Source organism: Leucopleurus acutus, assembly GCF_964270905.1.
Source record: "Leucopleurus acutus genome assembly, chromosome: 14".
Classification (NCBI taxonomy): Eukaryota; Metazoa; Chordata; class Mammalia; order Artiodactyla; family Delphinidae; genus Leucopleurus; species Leucopleurus acutus.
This window is the reverse complement of record NC_139156.1, coordinates 20,004,828-20,020,150: the sequence shown is the minus strand read 5'-3', so window position 1 is coordinate 20,020,150 and position 15,323 is coordinate 20,004,828. Positions and strand designations below refer to the sequence as shown.

At 43.5% G+C, this 15,323-nt stretch overlaps 1 protein-coding gene across 2 annotated transcripts in view; it reads right to left on the bottom strand.

The window, feature by feature from the left end:
• XPNPEP1 (X-prolyl aminopeptidase 1) overlaps positions 1–15,323 on the bottom strand; it is a 54,352-nt gene that overhangs the window by 31,918 nt on the left and 7,111 nt on the right. Inside the window, exons 2-3 of one of the 2 annotated variants that reach the window (XM_082854671.1) lie at positions 14,838–14,926; positions 9,822–9,946 (exon numbers count right to left, since the gene is read on the bottom strand). In XM_082854671.1, coding sequence (XP_082710797.1) covers positions 9,822–9,946; positions 14,838–14,926 — 214 coding nt within the window. The remainder of the gene's footprint in view (positions 1–9,821; positions 9,947–14,837; positions 14,927–15,323) is intronic. The other variant, XM_082854672.1, reaches the window with a different exon arrangement.

Below are 15,323 nucleotides of genomic sequence, written 5' to 3'. Positions count from 1 at the left end.
GATGTGTTTGGTTTGGGATCGAGATGAGGGTGGAGCAAGAATGTCTAGACATTACCTAAGTGGTCAACACGCCAGAAAGACATCACTGACCAAAGCTGTCACCTCCACACCAACAGGCTAAGCAGAGGCCAGACAAGCACTGGGCCCGGGCCTCCCACTCTTCCCACAGCCATGAAGCTGGCAAAGCCCGGGAACATTCTCCCTAGAGAACAGCAAAAGGCCTAAAATAAGCCAAAGCCTTAGCATACTAGGAAAAAGCCGCAAAGAAACACAGCCGTTGGCTTTTTTCTCCAAAACTGTCCATTTATCTCCATCTCTAATATGTCCCTGTCCAAGCCTCCCTCATCTCTACCTGGACCACTGTCCCTACAATCCACTCTTCACACACACTCAGAGGGAGCTTTTCAAAATGTGTATGTGTCATGTTAGCATCCCGCTTAAAATCCTCCAATGACTTCCCATCACACTTAGGATAAAATCCAAACCCCAGGCCGGTCCCCAAGGCATAGCTTGGTCCGGCCCTGCTCTCCGCCCACAGTCCTCCCACTCACAGTGCTCCAGCCACACCGCCTGCTTTCTGCTCCTCGCGCTTGCCAATCTCATTCCTGCTTAAAGGCCTTTGCACATGCTTTCCTTGTGCCTATAAAAGTCTCCCTCTGGTCATGGTATGGCAGGCTCCTTCCCATCATTATATTTCAGGTCAGATGTCACCTCCCCAGAGAGGCTTGCCTAGACTATCCAGCTACAGTAGCCACTCAGCCTCTTCTACCTCTCTGTACAGTACATTTTTCTAGATGTTTCTCTTCTTAATGACTCTTTTACACTGTTATTGTCCTGCCCCCCAGAATGTAAGTCCCATGAGATCAGGGTGTTTGTCTGTCTTGTTTGTCACTGTCCCTGTACAGGGCACAGGTGACACACACTAGGCCCGTAACCAATACTTGCAGAATAAAGGAAGAGCAGGAGGAGAGATGAACCTTTCTCCGTAGTTAAGACCTCAGCCACCTCTTTGAAGACAGAGAAAGGGCTACAAGCCAAGAAATGCAGGTGCCCTCTAGAAACGGGAAAAGACAAAGGAAATGGATTCTCCCCAGAGCCTCCAGAAGTCACTTCAGCCCTGCTGACCACTGCAGACTCCAGCCCTCCAGAACTGTAAGATAATAAATTTGTGTTGTTGTAAGCCACTAAGTTCGTCACAGCAGCAACAGGAAACTAATGCTTTATCCAACAGGAAAAAGGCCAGAAGGGATTACAACTGGGGTTTCAAACTCAAAAGCCCTAGGGTACAGGCAGGTAAACGAAATGAGTAAAGCAGGACAAGAGGCTGTTTCTTCTAGAGAGAGCAGTTCCCACTCAGCTCTGATTCCTGTCATGCTGGAATATGAACCACGTGTTGCCAACCTTCAGTATTTCAGGAAAAGCTAAATATATTATGTTCATGAGAGATCACTCAATTTTTAAACGTTGGCACCTAATTCAAACAATTTAAATAACACACAGCCAAATAAAGCATATCAGTAAACTACAGAAAAACAAAAAAAAAAGCCTCAGCCATGTCTCACAATCCAGCTCAAACACGCCCTCTTCCACAAAGCGTTCTGACCCAGCCAGCTCTCTGAGATCTCCCACACCTCTGGATTTTACCAAACCATCCACAATGGCATTCATCCATGCTCCCCACCTTGGGTGATGATAACAAATAATACTGGCTAAGCCTGACTACTTGCCAGTAACTATCTTCATTTCCCCTAATTCTAACCCCAACAGCAGCTCTGGAAGGTAGCATCCTTCCCATTTACAGATTTTAAAAAAAAAGAAGAAGAAGAATCAGCAGCTCAGAGAAGTAAATTACTTAATTACCACCACCACCACCCCCCCCCCCCCGGAACCAAGGCACCACTGCTCTAAGTGGCAGAGCCGAGATCTGATCTCAGGTCTGACTTTCAAAAGCCCATGCCTTTGCCACACTGCCAAGCAACTGCCCCCCATTCACCTCTACCTTCATCAACCACATAACAGATGTCTCCTACATGCAGGAATCAAACCTATGTTCAAGCCTGGCTCCCCCACTTACTGGCTTTCTTGTCTCTTAAATGAAACCAAGTCAAGGTATGTGGGAAAAATGGATAGCTGCCCAAAGATTCACGCCCTTTCCTTACTGTAAAGTCACAGAAGAGCGGTTGGTTTCCCATCCAGGACTTCATTTCCCAGGCCCCCTTGCATCTAGGCGGGATCACATGACTAGTTCTCACCAACGGAAAGAGGGTGGGAAGTGATATCTGAGTCAGGGCAGTTAAAGATGGACGCACCCTCTCCATACTCCTTCCCTTCCTCCAGCTGGAATGGTGGCATCACAAGATGGAAAGTGCCTGGATCCCTGAATCACTCTTCTTCCTAGTGGAAGAAAGTCACCCACCAACCAGGAACACCCACTCTGGACTGCTATATGAACAAGAAATAAGGCTCTGCAATACAGAGTCACTGAAACTTTGAGATGTGTTACCACAGCTAGTGTTACTCTAATTAATACGGTGAATAAAATCACTCCGAGATAAAAATCACCACCTCCACCCCAGGAGAAAGCCTATTTAAGAAATACAAACAGGAAGCCAGCTCCTGGAGGAATGGGAGTAGAATGAAAAAGAGTTTCGGAAAATCGGAGTCATGTCTTCCAGAAGGAGGAACCATAAACACAGCCGAAAGCTCAAGGTGGCAAAGCCACCCCCACAAGGATGGGATCTGTGGACTAAGCCGAGCCCAAAAGCAGACGAGGGGCCTCACAGAAGGGGAGGATGAAAAGTTCGGAATTCTCAAAGGTGGGGCCAGTGCAGTTCTGGCCCCAGCCAATGATTCCCCTGGTTTGGGGCCAGTCGTGCCCGCAAATCCCAACATTTGCCTTAGAAGGTACAAGAAAACACCCAGATTACAAGAAAGAATGGACACTTCCTCGCTGCAAAAGTCCCCCCCCCCCCCCCCCCCCCCGCCCCGGGCCCAAACTCATTAATATTACAACCATTGTTCTGAGTTTAAAAGAAAAAAACCTTAGAGTCGAAAAGGACAGAGAGGAGCAGACCCCTGGAGTGCCAAGTCCTTGCACAATTACATATTCAGGGTGCGTGTTGTCTCCAAAATGCAACAGTGTGTGGGTGTGTGTATTTGTGCTTTGAAAAGTACACAAAGGACAGAATTCAAGATTCCTCTTCATTTCTCTAACACCCTCCCCCTCCCCAACCGCAGGAGAAATTCCATCAACCCTGAATCTAGCCTGAAACGAAACAGGAACAAGAGCCCCAGAGCACAGCAGCCTCTCTATTACTGAGGAGGCTCCTGCGGCAGGTCACACACAAAGCCAGCACTTCCTGTCCTCACAGTCCTGGCAAGGACCCAGAGTCCCACTTAACAGTCATCCCAACGAGGGCCCTCCTCTCCACAGGACCTGAAACAAGGAACGTGGGGCTTCTCATTTCTTTCTTTGGATGGCAACACAAACCCTCTCAGCTTCCAAACTTCCCAGTTCCCTCGGTCATCTGCCTGCAAGGTCCTCGCTCAATCTATCTACCGCTTCTCCTCCAAATCCTTCCCTTCTTCTCTGCTCCTAAGACCAGCACCCAAGTCCAGGCCCTCTGTACCCCGACGCTGGGATCCTGCACTGGCCTCGGAACAGGCTTCTCAGTTCCCAGTGTCTCCCTTCTCCAATCCACACTGAACACTGCTCCCGTTGATTGATCGTGTCACTCTCTTATTCAAAGACCTTCAGTGGGTCCCTACTGTGTAACAGAAACCTAAACTCCTGACTCTGGTGGCTCCTGAGTGGCCTTGACCAGACCCTATTATTCTTTCTTCTTTAGGGTTATCATTATTCATGTTCTCCTACTTCCATGAATTTGCCCATGGTATTTCTTGCACCTCTCTACCTATAAGCACCCAAATTCTATCTGTTCACATTCCAATTTAAATGCATTTCCATCATGAAGCCTTCCTTGACCCTGCCAGCTTAAAATATTCCCTCTCACCTATGAGTTCAGTCCACACTTTAAATCTGTGCTTAGCATTAGAGTAGCCACCAGACACATGCAGCTACCAAGCACTTGAAATGTGGCTAATGTGACTGAGAAACTAAATGTCTGATTTTATTTCAACTAATTTAAATATAAATTTTAAAACTGATGCTCAAGGCTCAGATATTACAAAACTTTTTAAGTATGTTTAGAACAACTTTGGTATGTAAGGCCACTTTTTCAACTGTAAATTTTATGAAATCTAAATACAGATCAAATATTTCCAACGAACATTCCACATTCAAGTTGAGATGTTTTGTAATGAAATACATACCGGATTTGAAGACTCAGTATAAAAAAAGAAATGTAAACTATCTCACTAATGATTTTTTATACTGATGATGTGATGAAATGATAATATTTTGGACATACCGGGGTAAATAAAATGTATTATTAAAAATAATTTCACTGTTTCTTTTTACTTTTTTTTTTACTATGGCTATTAGAATAGTTAAAACTACATATGTGCCTCATATACTTCTACTGGACAGTGCTGATTAAGTTCTTTCCTATGACATTTACTAGTCACATTTTGTGTTAGATTTGTGACTGGGGCTATCTACTCTTTAACCTCTTTAAGGGAATATTTTCCCTCATTCATTTCTATAATAGTAATAATAACAACAACAGAAATAGCAGCTAATATAATGAGACTTATTAGGTGACAGACATGCTTTAAGCATTTATATCTATTACCTCATTTGATCCTAACAACAGCCCTAAGAGATAGATATGTCACTGTCCCATTTTTGCTGGTGGGGAAACTGAGACGCAGAGAGTTTACCTGACACTTAGGAGTTTGAGGTAACTTACTTGAGGTCAAGCAGCTAGTTAAGTGGCAAATCTGCCACCTGAACCCAGACAGTTTCTAGAGCCCATACGCTTACCTGTATGCTAACTGTTTGCCTTTTACATTTGTCCCAATACTTAGCCCTGATATGGTAGTCAGGAAATATGCACCAGACAAGCAAAACACAACTTCCCCCGCCTTGTAAGGCAGATGGCTAAGCTACAGCAATAGAAATGATAACCAAAGATTATAAAAGAAAAATGGGGGGGGTAGTGGGGAGGGAAGTGAGAGAGAAGAGGACAGCAAGAGTACAAGAATATGTTTGTGAAGCCTAAACAAATAGAGACCTCTGCAATAAAAGTGCCGCCAGCTCATAACAAGCAAGCTTAACTTTTTGTGTTTTCAGGATGTTGCTGGAAAACACATTTTTCCAGGATTAGGGCTTCAACTTCCTCATTTAGGGAGGAGCCATCCAATTCTGATATTCCAGATCCATTAGCAGGAGGTGAAACACTGAGGGAAAGCCTGGAACATCACTGGGGTTTGGCCAGAGTCGCTGCCATTCCCAAAGCTGAATAGGAAATTGCTTTGGGTCTATTAGGTCACACCTAATGTCAAAGACAGAATTTTAAAACATCAATCAGGGTATTAGACCAAAAACCAGCATTATGATACCAAAAAAAGTTGGCTCAGGAACAGCACCCAGGACCAAGAACATCAAGATAAACTTGGCTTGGCTACAAGAACGTCCCCTACCAGTAAACACAGATTTTATCCTAACTCCAGGCAAAAGAAAACTGAAACCTAAATACCAACACTACAAAGCTTCCAGCACACCCTTAACTGGAAACCTTCAAAGGTTACTGCAAGTAATACTCACAGGTCAAATCTTTCCATACAATGAGGCCTCACCTAGAGGTGAAGGTTCATAAATAAAGCAGAACTAGTAGGAGTTTGGCTGCTGCTCCACAACAGCCTGTGAGACCCTTTCAAAGGAGAGACCCAGTTTCGGAAAACAGTGTGCTAGTGCTATGAGGGTTAAGGTTATGTGTCAACTTGACTTGCTAAGGGATTCCCAGATAGCCAGCTGGTAAAACATTATTTCTCGGTGTGTCTGTGAGGTTGTTTCTGGAAAAGATTAACATTTGAATTGGTAGACCCAATAAAGATCGCCCTCACAGATACACATGGGCTGCATCCAATCAGCTGAAAGGCAGAGAATGAAAAACACCACTGGTGAATCCAGCAGAGAATCCATGTGACAGGAGGCCCAAGTCCGAAGGCTGAAGCCTGGGCCAGACAGGAGGCAAGGAAGAGCCCATCAGAGGCACCCAGGCAGGAGAAGAAAAAGGAGTTCCTTGAGGACAAGGACAAGGTCTGCCCTTCTTAAATAGTGGGATGCCCAGTTCCTCTGCTCCTTACACCTCCTCAGGCCCAAGCTATGTTGGCTACCCTACCTACTCATCCAGCCCTTAGTCAAGATGAAACTTTGGTTCCTATGAAGTTGGTGAATCTTGTTCATCTAGGGAACAGAGGTGAACGGAAGAATTCTGTTACCAAAGCCCCACCCTAAACCCCACCAGTCTCTCCTTACCTCCCCCCGCCTACTAAATTTAACATTACAGTACACGGCCACCTCGGCTTTCTCACGTGCCAACAGCCCCTTTCTGGCCTGATCTGCTGCTTCTCCTACACTTACACATTGTTCTCCCACCTCCCCCTTCACCCCTTCAACCACTTCTACTTGCCAAACCCTCATCTTCAGGGGCCTCTCCTCTTTACACCTCCGCTTCCTCTCACGTCTTCAAGGAGCAAGTTCAAACCCACTGTGGTACAAAAAGTGCTACTGAAGGTCAACAGACTAAGGAATTCCATGGAACAGAGTCCCTACCCCACTCCTGAGATGACTGTGGAAATTCCATGGACATTTAAATCTGAAAAGTGCTGAATACTTCATCTGTTCCTTAGAGTTGTACAGTGCACACTCATATATTAAAGGCCCTGAGAAATCCTACAGTTAAGAAACTGTTCAAATGGGCAAAGGACTTGAATAGACACTTCTCCAAAGAAGATACACAAATGGCCAACAAGCACATGAAAGGATGCTCAACATCACTAATCACCAGGGAAATACGAGTCAAAACCACGACATATTACCTCATATCCATTAGGACACCACCACCAAAAAAAAGAAATAACAAGTGCCGGCAAGGATGTAAAGAAATTGGAATTCTTGCACGCTGTTGGGGTAAATGTAAAATGGCATGGCCACCATGGGCAACAGTATGGAGGTTCCTGAAAAAACTAAAAATAGAATTACTATAGGATCCAGCAATCCCACTTCAGGTATATATCCAAAAGAATTGAACAAGATCTCAAAGAGACATTTACAGATCCATGTTCAGTGCAGCATTATTCACAAGAGCCAAGAGGTGGAAGCAACCTGAATGTTCATACACAAATGAATAAAGAAAATGTAGTATATGCATACAATGGATTATTATTTAGCCTTATAAAAGAGGAAATCCCGTCATAAGCTACAACATGGATGAACCTTGAGGACATTACACTAAGTGAAATTAAGCCAGTTACCAAAAGACAATACTGCATGATTCCACTTAGATGAGGCACTTAAGGTGGTCAAATTCTTAGAAAGTAGGATGGCAGTCGGCGGGGACAGGGAGAGGTGTTCAGTGGCTGTAGTTTCAGGTTTGTAAGACGAAAAAGTTCTAGAGATCTGCCGTACAATTATGTGCACACAGTTAACACTGATGCATTGTACAGTGGTGTGAAAAATGGTTAAATGTTAAGTTTTTTTACCACAATAAAAAAAAAAGGAACTGTTCCGCTCATTTCACTATGTTCTTGACCCCTGACTACATTTTTTGCAGAACACCTTACAAAAACACAACAGGAATGCTGTGGAATATGGTTTGGGAAACTCTGTTCTAAACATCAAAATATCCTGAATGTCATGCTGTCGCCTCAAATCATCCAATCCCTTTGGTTATTCATTTCAGCCCTTCATTTGCTCCTGAGGCCAGGAAGTCTCCTGTGCCTCCAAGCAGGGGTCCAATCTTGATGCTGTCCCCAGGTTAACACTGGCCTGATATTGTCACAACCATATGGTTTGCCACCGTTGGAGAAGGGGCAGAAAGGAGGTCAGCTAGAGTGGACCTCTCTGGGGAACTTAGCTTCAGCTAACAGTAATACCCTTATCTGCCACCCCCTCCATCATGGCAGACCCTCATCAGTCATGTCAGTGCCACACGTGATCTCACATGTGAGCACTCGCACGCACACACACACACACACACACACACACACGTACTTATACACTCACAGTGCCCAAGGGTAAACACCAAGCTACTACACCGATCAAGTTCTCACCCAGGACTCCGGATTTGGAATTAAGGTTCTGGTTCAATCTGGTATCTTGAAAGTAACAGATAAAGAGATATATATGCAGAAATTGTGGGGTGGCCATCTATTCACTATCTACCTTGTTGCCTGAGACAGAAAGAAACTTATCTGCAGCAAGAGCTGAAACCCCTCCCATTCCAGTCCTCCTAGGGGGCCAGCTGCACCCTGCCCTCAGGTTCCACGGGACATCCTACCTGAGGCACAACTCCAGAAAGTACCATTCACAACCTGGAGTTGTGCCAGTGCAGTGGCCCTGCCCCTAAATCCTTATAAAGCAGCATTTTTATTGCTCAGAGTACTTCAAGGTGGTTTCCATTGCCTGCAACTAAAGAATTCTAGAACACCAGTATTTCTGACTATTGCTTTTTACTTCCTTAGGCTTTTGCCAGAGGAACTTACCACCTTGTTTCTGAAAAGCACTGTAAGCTTCCCTGCTTCTCTGCCTTTGCTCCTACTAATCCTTCTATCTAGAATCCCTTCCCCCTTCTCCATTTACCCAACTCTATGCGTCCTTCAAGGCCAAGTTCACATGCCTCCCGTGCCCATGAAGCCTTCCATCACCCTCCCCTCAAACATCCACAGCCCTCTGCCCAGATTTTCCTGATGGAACATCCACATTCCACCTTGCAATACAGACATGTGTATGCGTATCTTAACTCCATCACTAAACTGTCTGCTTCTTGAGACCAGGACCATTCTCATCTTTGTGTTATGTACCATACCTAAGGCAGTGCACATAAACAAAGGCTATAAAAAGTATATGTGTAGATGACTCTATGGAAGAATAGCACTTTGTATACCGTCTCAGGTCTCTACTAAACCGTAAACACGGGAGGGCAGGAATTCAAACTTAAATTCGTCTTTGTAACCCTGCAGTACCATGACCATGGTGTAGGCATCCAAACACCTGCTGACTCAATGAGCTAAAAAAGTAAATCCTTGAATCCTTTCGTCCTCTGCTTTTCAGCCCCATCACATGCAGTCTCCCCCTCTCTAAACCCGTCTCTCCCACAATTAAATCACTCGTGTTCTCAGATATAGAGGGCACTTATTGAAATGCTTCCACCAAAGGCGGTGGCTGGGGGGATGACGGGGGTAATATACAGAATCATCCCTAAAACCTGCTAGAGTGGAGATCCAAGATGAATTTCTGGCTGCCCTTCTGGCTGTGCCAGTGGGACAGGACAGTCTGGATGGGGAGAAGGGAGGCAGGACAGACAATTCTGCTGGGGACATGGCGTGGCAAAGGAGATGGGGTAAAGTGCATCAGCAACAGAGAGGTCCAGACTTCTGCCCCTTCGTTTATCTCCTAATTCTTCCACAATTTATTGAAAGCTAGCTATATACACTGGAAATAAGGAAGCCAGGGCCAAATCAATAAGCATTCAGTGAGACTCTACTGGACACAGGTCCCTGTGCCTAGCCCTGGAGAACATGCTTAGATGTGGGTTGACAACTTGAATCCTACAAACACATTGGGGCTGAGGGAAAGGAATAAAAAGAAACGAGGGGCTGACGAGTTCCATCACCAGCCCATCTCCACTCAGTACCTGGTGGGCATCTCCCGACGGGATGATGTAGGCCTGGATTGGTTCTGTCACATACTCCAGGTTCCTCATGGCTTGTCTCAGCTGCCGAAGCAGCTCCGAAGTTACCTTTGGAGCCATTCTGCTGTCTGCAACAACAGGAGAGTTTGTACCAAAACCAGACTGCTCCACGCCACTCAATGACTAGTTAAGTACCAGAGTGGTACATTTGTTATAACTGATGATCTATATTAACACATCACGATCCCCTGAAGTCCACAGTTTACATTAGGGTTCACTGTTGGTGCTGTATACTCTATGGGTTTTGACAAATGTATAATGACACGTATCCATCATTATGATTTAATAGTTTAATAGTTTTCATTGCCCTAAAAATCCTCTCTGCTCAGTCTATTCATCCTTCTTTCCCCTCCCCCCAATCCATTGGAATAACTAATCTTTTTACTGTCTCCATAGTTTTGCCTTTTCCAGAAAGTCATATTGTTGTAATCTTACAGTATATAGCCTTTTCAGATAGGCTTCTTTCACTTAGCAATATGCATTTAAGATTCCTCCATGTCTCTTCATGGATTAATAGTTCATCTCTTTTCATTGCTGAATAATATTCCATTGTCTGGATGTACCACAGTTTGTTTATTCATTCACAAACTGAAGGACACCTTGGTTGCTCCCAAGTTTTGGTGATTATGAATAAAAATAAAACATCCATGTTGCAGGTTTTTCTGTAGACATAAGTTTTCAATTCCTTTGGATAAATACCAAGGCACATGATTGCTGGATCACATGGTAAGAGTATATTTGGTTTTGTAAGAAACTACCAAAATGTCTTCTAAAGTGGTTGTACCATTTTGCATTCCCACCATTAATGAATGCAAGCTCCTGCTGGTCCACATCCTAGCCACCATTTGGTGTTGTCAGACTTTTGGATTTTGCCAATCCATTTTTTAAACAAATAAAAAATACCTGACTTAACCAAAAACATCCTAATGTACAATGCTGTAAGTAATTTACGTTGAGGCTATTGTACTACAGGTTATCCTCAAGAATTTACACCCTGGCTCACTGTGGCTTGTACTCTGCTAGGTATAGATCCTTTTTTTGGTTTTTTTCTTTAGCATTTTTATCTGCTGCTTCTCCATCATCACCAGCACCTTAGGCTATAAAAGCCTCAGTCTTTATGGTTATCTCCAACAGATTCCCCTACGAGGTACCATACTACTACTCTTGGGACTCACTGAAAAAGTGCCCCATTTTATTCATAATCTGCAAGGGCAGCTTCAGCTGCTGGCCTCAGGGCTCCCACTCAGAAGTCTCCAAAAGACAGAAGTACTCAAAGAGAGAGACAATGGAAATGGTCCTATTCATGACTCAAACATGTCCATGATCCCTGCATTACAGATGCTTCTGAATACTTTTCAGAGGGACATCCTTTCCTTTTGTCTGACCTACTGAGCCTATAATTTCTCATGTACTTGAAAAAGAGGGATCAGAAGTATCTAATCTGACCTAAATTTATATGTCAATACCTCCATTGGGTTCAAAATGAAGCCTATTATGACCTCATAAGCTTGCCAGTATCCGAAAACTTTATTATGACGTCTTTCAGGAGCTTCAGAATAAATCTGTGTTTCCGAACCATATTTCTGAGCAATTTAACATTTTTAAAAGTCAAGCAAAAACGTAGACATCCTTTGGAGCAGTATTCCAACCTTGGCTGCACATAAGAACTACCTGGGGAACTTATTTAATTAGTCTGGAGTACAGCCTGAGCATCTGGAATTTTAAAAAGCAACTATATGACAGCAGCCAGTATATTTTCTTTCAAGATCATTAATTTCCTCATAGAATTGGGCTTCTATTTGGGCGCATCCTGACTTAACAGATTTTGATGGCACTGACTGGGTGTTTATAGCACTGACTGTAGTATGGATCGATATTTTGTTACTGACTTCATCAATGAAGTCAACAGAACTAACGGCAAGCACAAAATCCTCAATTACAAACTGAAAACCATCAAAGGCAAAATGGAGCCGGTCAAAGACATCCTCTGCTTCCTGGTCACCACAACCGTCCTCCTCAACACCACATTCTGACCTTCATCACCATCTCTTGCCTCATCATTACATTCCTCCTCTTGACTGGCCTCTCCAGAATCACCAGCATCCTCAGTTTCACTCCACTACAGTGGCATCTTCACACTTCCCTCCACAATGCCACCTGCCCCCCTCACCACTATTAACATCTCCCCTGCGCCTTCCTTCCTCATCCTTCATGCCCTTCATATTTGGTCGGTGTCCTGAGTCTGATGCAGCCACTTGTCACCTATATCAGACCCAATGAAAGAACTCCCAATACCACAACTAACAGATACGATGTGATAAGGGGTGGGAAGCAGCCGTATAGCACAGGGATATCAGCTCGGTGCTTTGTGACCGCCTGGAGGGGTGGGATAGGGAGGGGGGGAGGGAGGGAGATGCAAGAAGGAAGAGATATGGGAACATATGTATATGTATAACTGATTCACTTTGTTATAAAGCAGAAACTAACACACCATTGTAAAGCAATTATACCCCAATAAAGATGTTAAAAAAAAAAAGATGTGATAAGGGGCAGTGGCTGAGGCAACGAATGGGCTGTGGCAGTGGAAGCACCTATCAAGGAGGAGGATACAATGGGCAAAGGTGGCTGAGGGAGAGGTGGCCACAGGCCAACAGGCCTTAAAAGTGACTGAATGGGTGAGCAGCTAGAGCTGAGGAGGAGACAAAGCAGGTATAATTATAAGACCCAGCCACTGAGGTGGCAGCAGCTGAAATGAGTCAAGATGGCGGAGGTGAAAATTATGGCTGGTGATCCTCATAGGGTAATTTTTACGAGGATTAAATGGGCTACTATATACAAAGCACTTAGAAACAGGGCCTGGCATATAGTAAATGTTGTGTTTGCAATTACTAGAGGTAGATACACAATTAACTAACTATGAAAGCAACGTGATAAATGGTGCATTAGGTGTATATATTGCTTCTCCTTAAGGCAGAGACCATGTCATCTTCATCTCTGAATCCACGTATCTAGCCAAGCACCTAACATATGCATACACTCACTCAAAGATGGCTGAATGAATATCACAACTTTGTGTCTATGATCTTTTCAGACTCAGCATAACAGTAATGAATCTTCAGTGAAAGAAAGCTAGGATCCTAGAAGATGCTGTATAATAGCATCTGCTCATTCCATATCCCATTCCTTTTCAGAAATGTTAGAAGCAGCCAAGAGCTAATCAGGGTGTGCAGGGAAGCGGGGAGCCAAGAACAACAAACCTAGGCCATGATGTAAAATTAGCCCATACATTGCCAGGCATTTTAAAATCATGCTTTAAAAAGAATGACTCATTTGAAAGTCTCTTGCATATGTGGGTCTGCTTTTAGACATAAGCTCCTAAACCTTCAGCCTTTATCACAAACAAAAGACTTTTCACTGCTTGGAAGTACATGAAGAGCACACCCTATTTACCTCACTGGGTGGCTAGGAGAATTTAACATGACAGCATGTGTGAAAGCTCCATGCACAGCATCTGATACATTGTAGAAGCTCAAGAAATATTATTTGAATCTGAATCTGAAGCACCAGCTGGGATTCCTCCATGCCTTGTTATAAGAAGAGAAGGGACTAGTTTACTCCAATTTCAGCATCTTAACATTTGTACAGATGCCAAGCTGCTTTTCCAGCATCCATAGCTTTAGAGATGGTGGTTCGTTTCTCTGTCCCACTGCTGAGCAAGCGCCAAGGGCTTTACATACATTAGTGGTTAATTCTCACAATAATCCCCCCCAGGGAGATTTCACTATTCCCATTTTACAGATAAATAAACAGGAGTTAAATCCTTGCCCAAATCAGCTGGGTCATCAGGACCAGGACCCAAGCTCTAGCCAATCACCAAGCCCACGCTCTATTAGATCATATTATCTAGGGGACATAACAGAGGCTCTCTTAAAGCATTCTAAGACCAAAGGAATCGAAACAAGTGGGCTCCAGTTTCCAGCTGGGATTTACAACCTCAGACAACTGAAGCTTTCCAGTTTCCAGCTGGGATTTACAACCTCAGACAACTGAAGCTCCCTGAACCTCTATTTCTTCATATGTAATAAAAAGAAAGGTAAGTTCTCTTCAAACTCTAAATTCACTTATTCTATCACTTTTCCCTTTCCTGCTTCCTCTTTTTCCCATTCCTTCCTCTCCTCCCTCCTAACACGGCCCCAAATGTGTTGGGTACATCTACATTTTTAAAGAAAAAGGACCTAAAATTGGATGTAGCTGCAGCATTGACCTTCCAAACAAAGATCCGTTATGGTTTCTAATGTGCTTCACGGGATTGATTTTTTCAGTCAACTAGAAGGAAACACTATAGTTCTCCTGGGTAGCCCACAGAAAAGCACCAGTTTACATGGGCCAGAAATATAGAAATACACCACTTTTCAGAATTCAGGTTTCTGGCAACCCAATAATATAACTAACCAGTCCTGGGAAGAGGATACGGTTCCAGAAAATTTTCCCAAAAAGATTTTCCTGAATGCCCATTCAATTTATAAAGCACAATAATACACCATAAACTTTTCTTATTTCATAGTCTTATGATGAAAACGGAAAGCTAATCTCTAAGGTGGTCAATAAAGGATTACATTAGAAATTAGAAAACTCAGAATAGGACTTTTTCAATAACAACCTGTCTCTACCACTACCACCACCATCACCACCATCCCAAGAACAGGAAATGCAAAAACCATAACTCTAACTTTCTACTGAAAAATAGCTATACGCACACACACACATAAAAACAATAACCAACAACCCGGGAAACCAAAAGACAAAATGGTTTTTAATTTCCAGATATATATCCCTTCATCCCCACGCATGATCAATTATTAATCCCTTACCCTCTCTTCTCTCCCAACTTGGTGTTGGGGTGAGGGAACCCAAAATCCTTTTGAGATGTTCCATCTCAGTAACAGATAAAATTATTACCTGTTTCTACACCTGGGTCTCCTGAGTGTGTCGCCTCGTTAGGTTCAATTATTCTTAGATTTTTCAGCTGAAAATCCTGGTAGTTTGCCCTAAGGAAGAGAAAGAACAGGATATTGCAGACTTTGACCTTAGTAAACGTGGCAAGGCTTAGTCAGAGAGGAACATCAACTTGACTTAGCCGTTTTCCTTCGTGAGTCAGAAGAACTCTCACCCCAGTATCAGTGATGAAATAAGTTTCAGATAAAACTTGCAGATACAACAAGACCATTGGCAGGTAAACCTTCTCAGTCTCAATCTCTAATTCATGATTTCTCTTCAGCTATGTCTAATCTCCTGTTTAACTAGTCTAAAAATATTTTATTTGCAATGACTATATTTTTCACATGTACAGTTCTATTTGGTTCTTTTTCAAATTTGCCTGTCCTTTCTTCATGGTGTCATATTCCTTCACTATGGTTTCTATTCCTTCTCTTAGCTTTAATTATT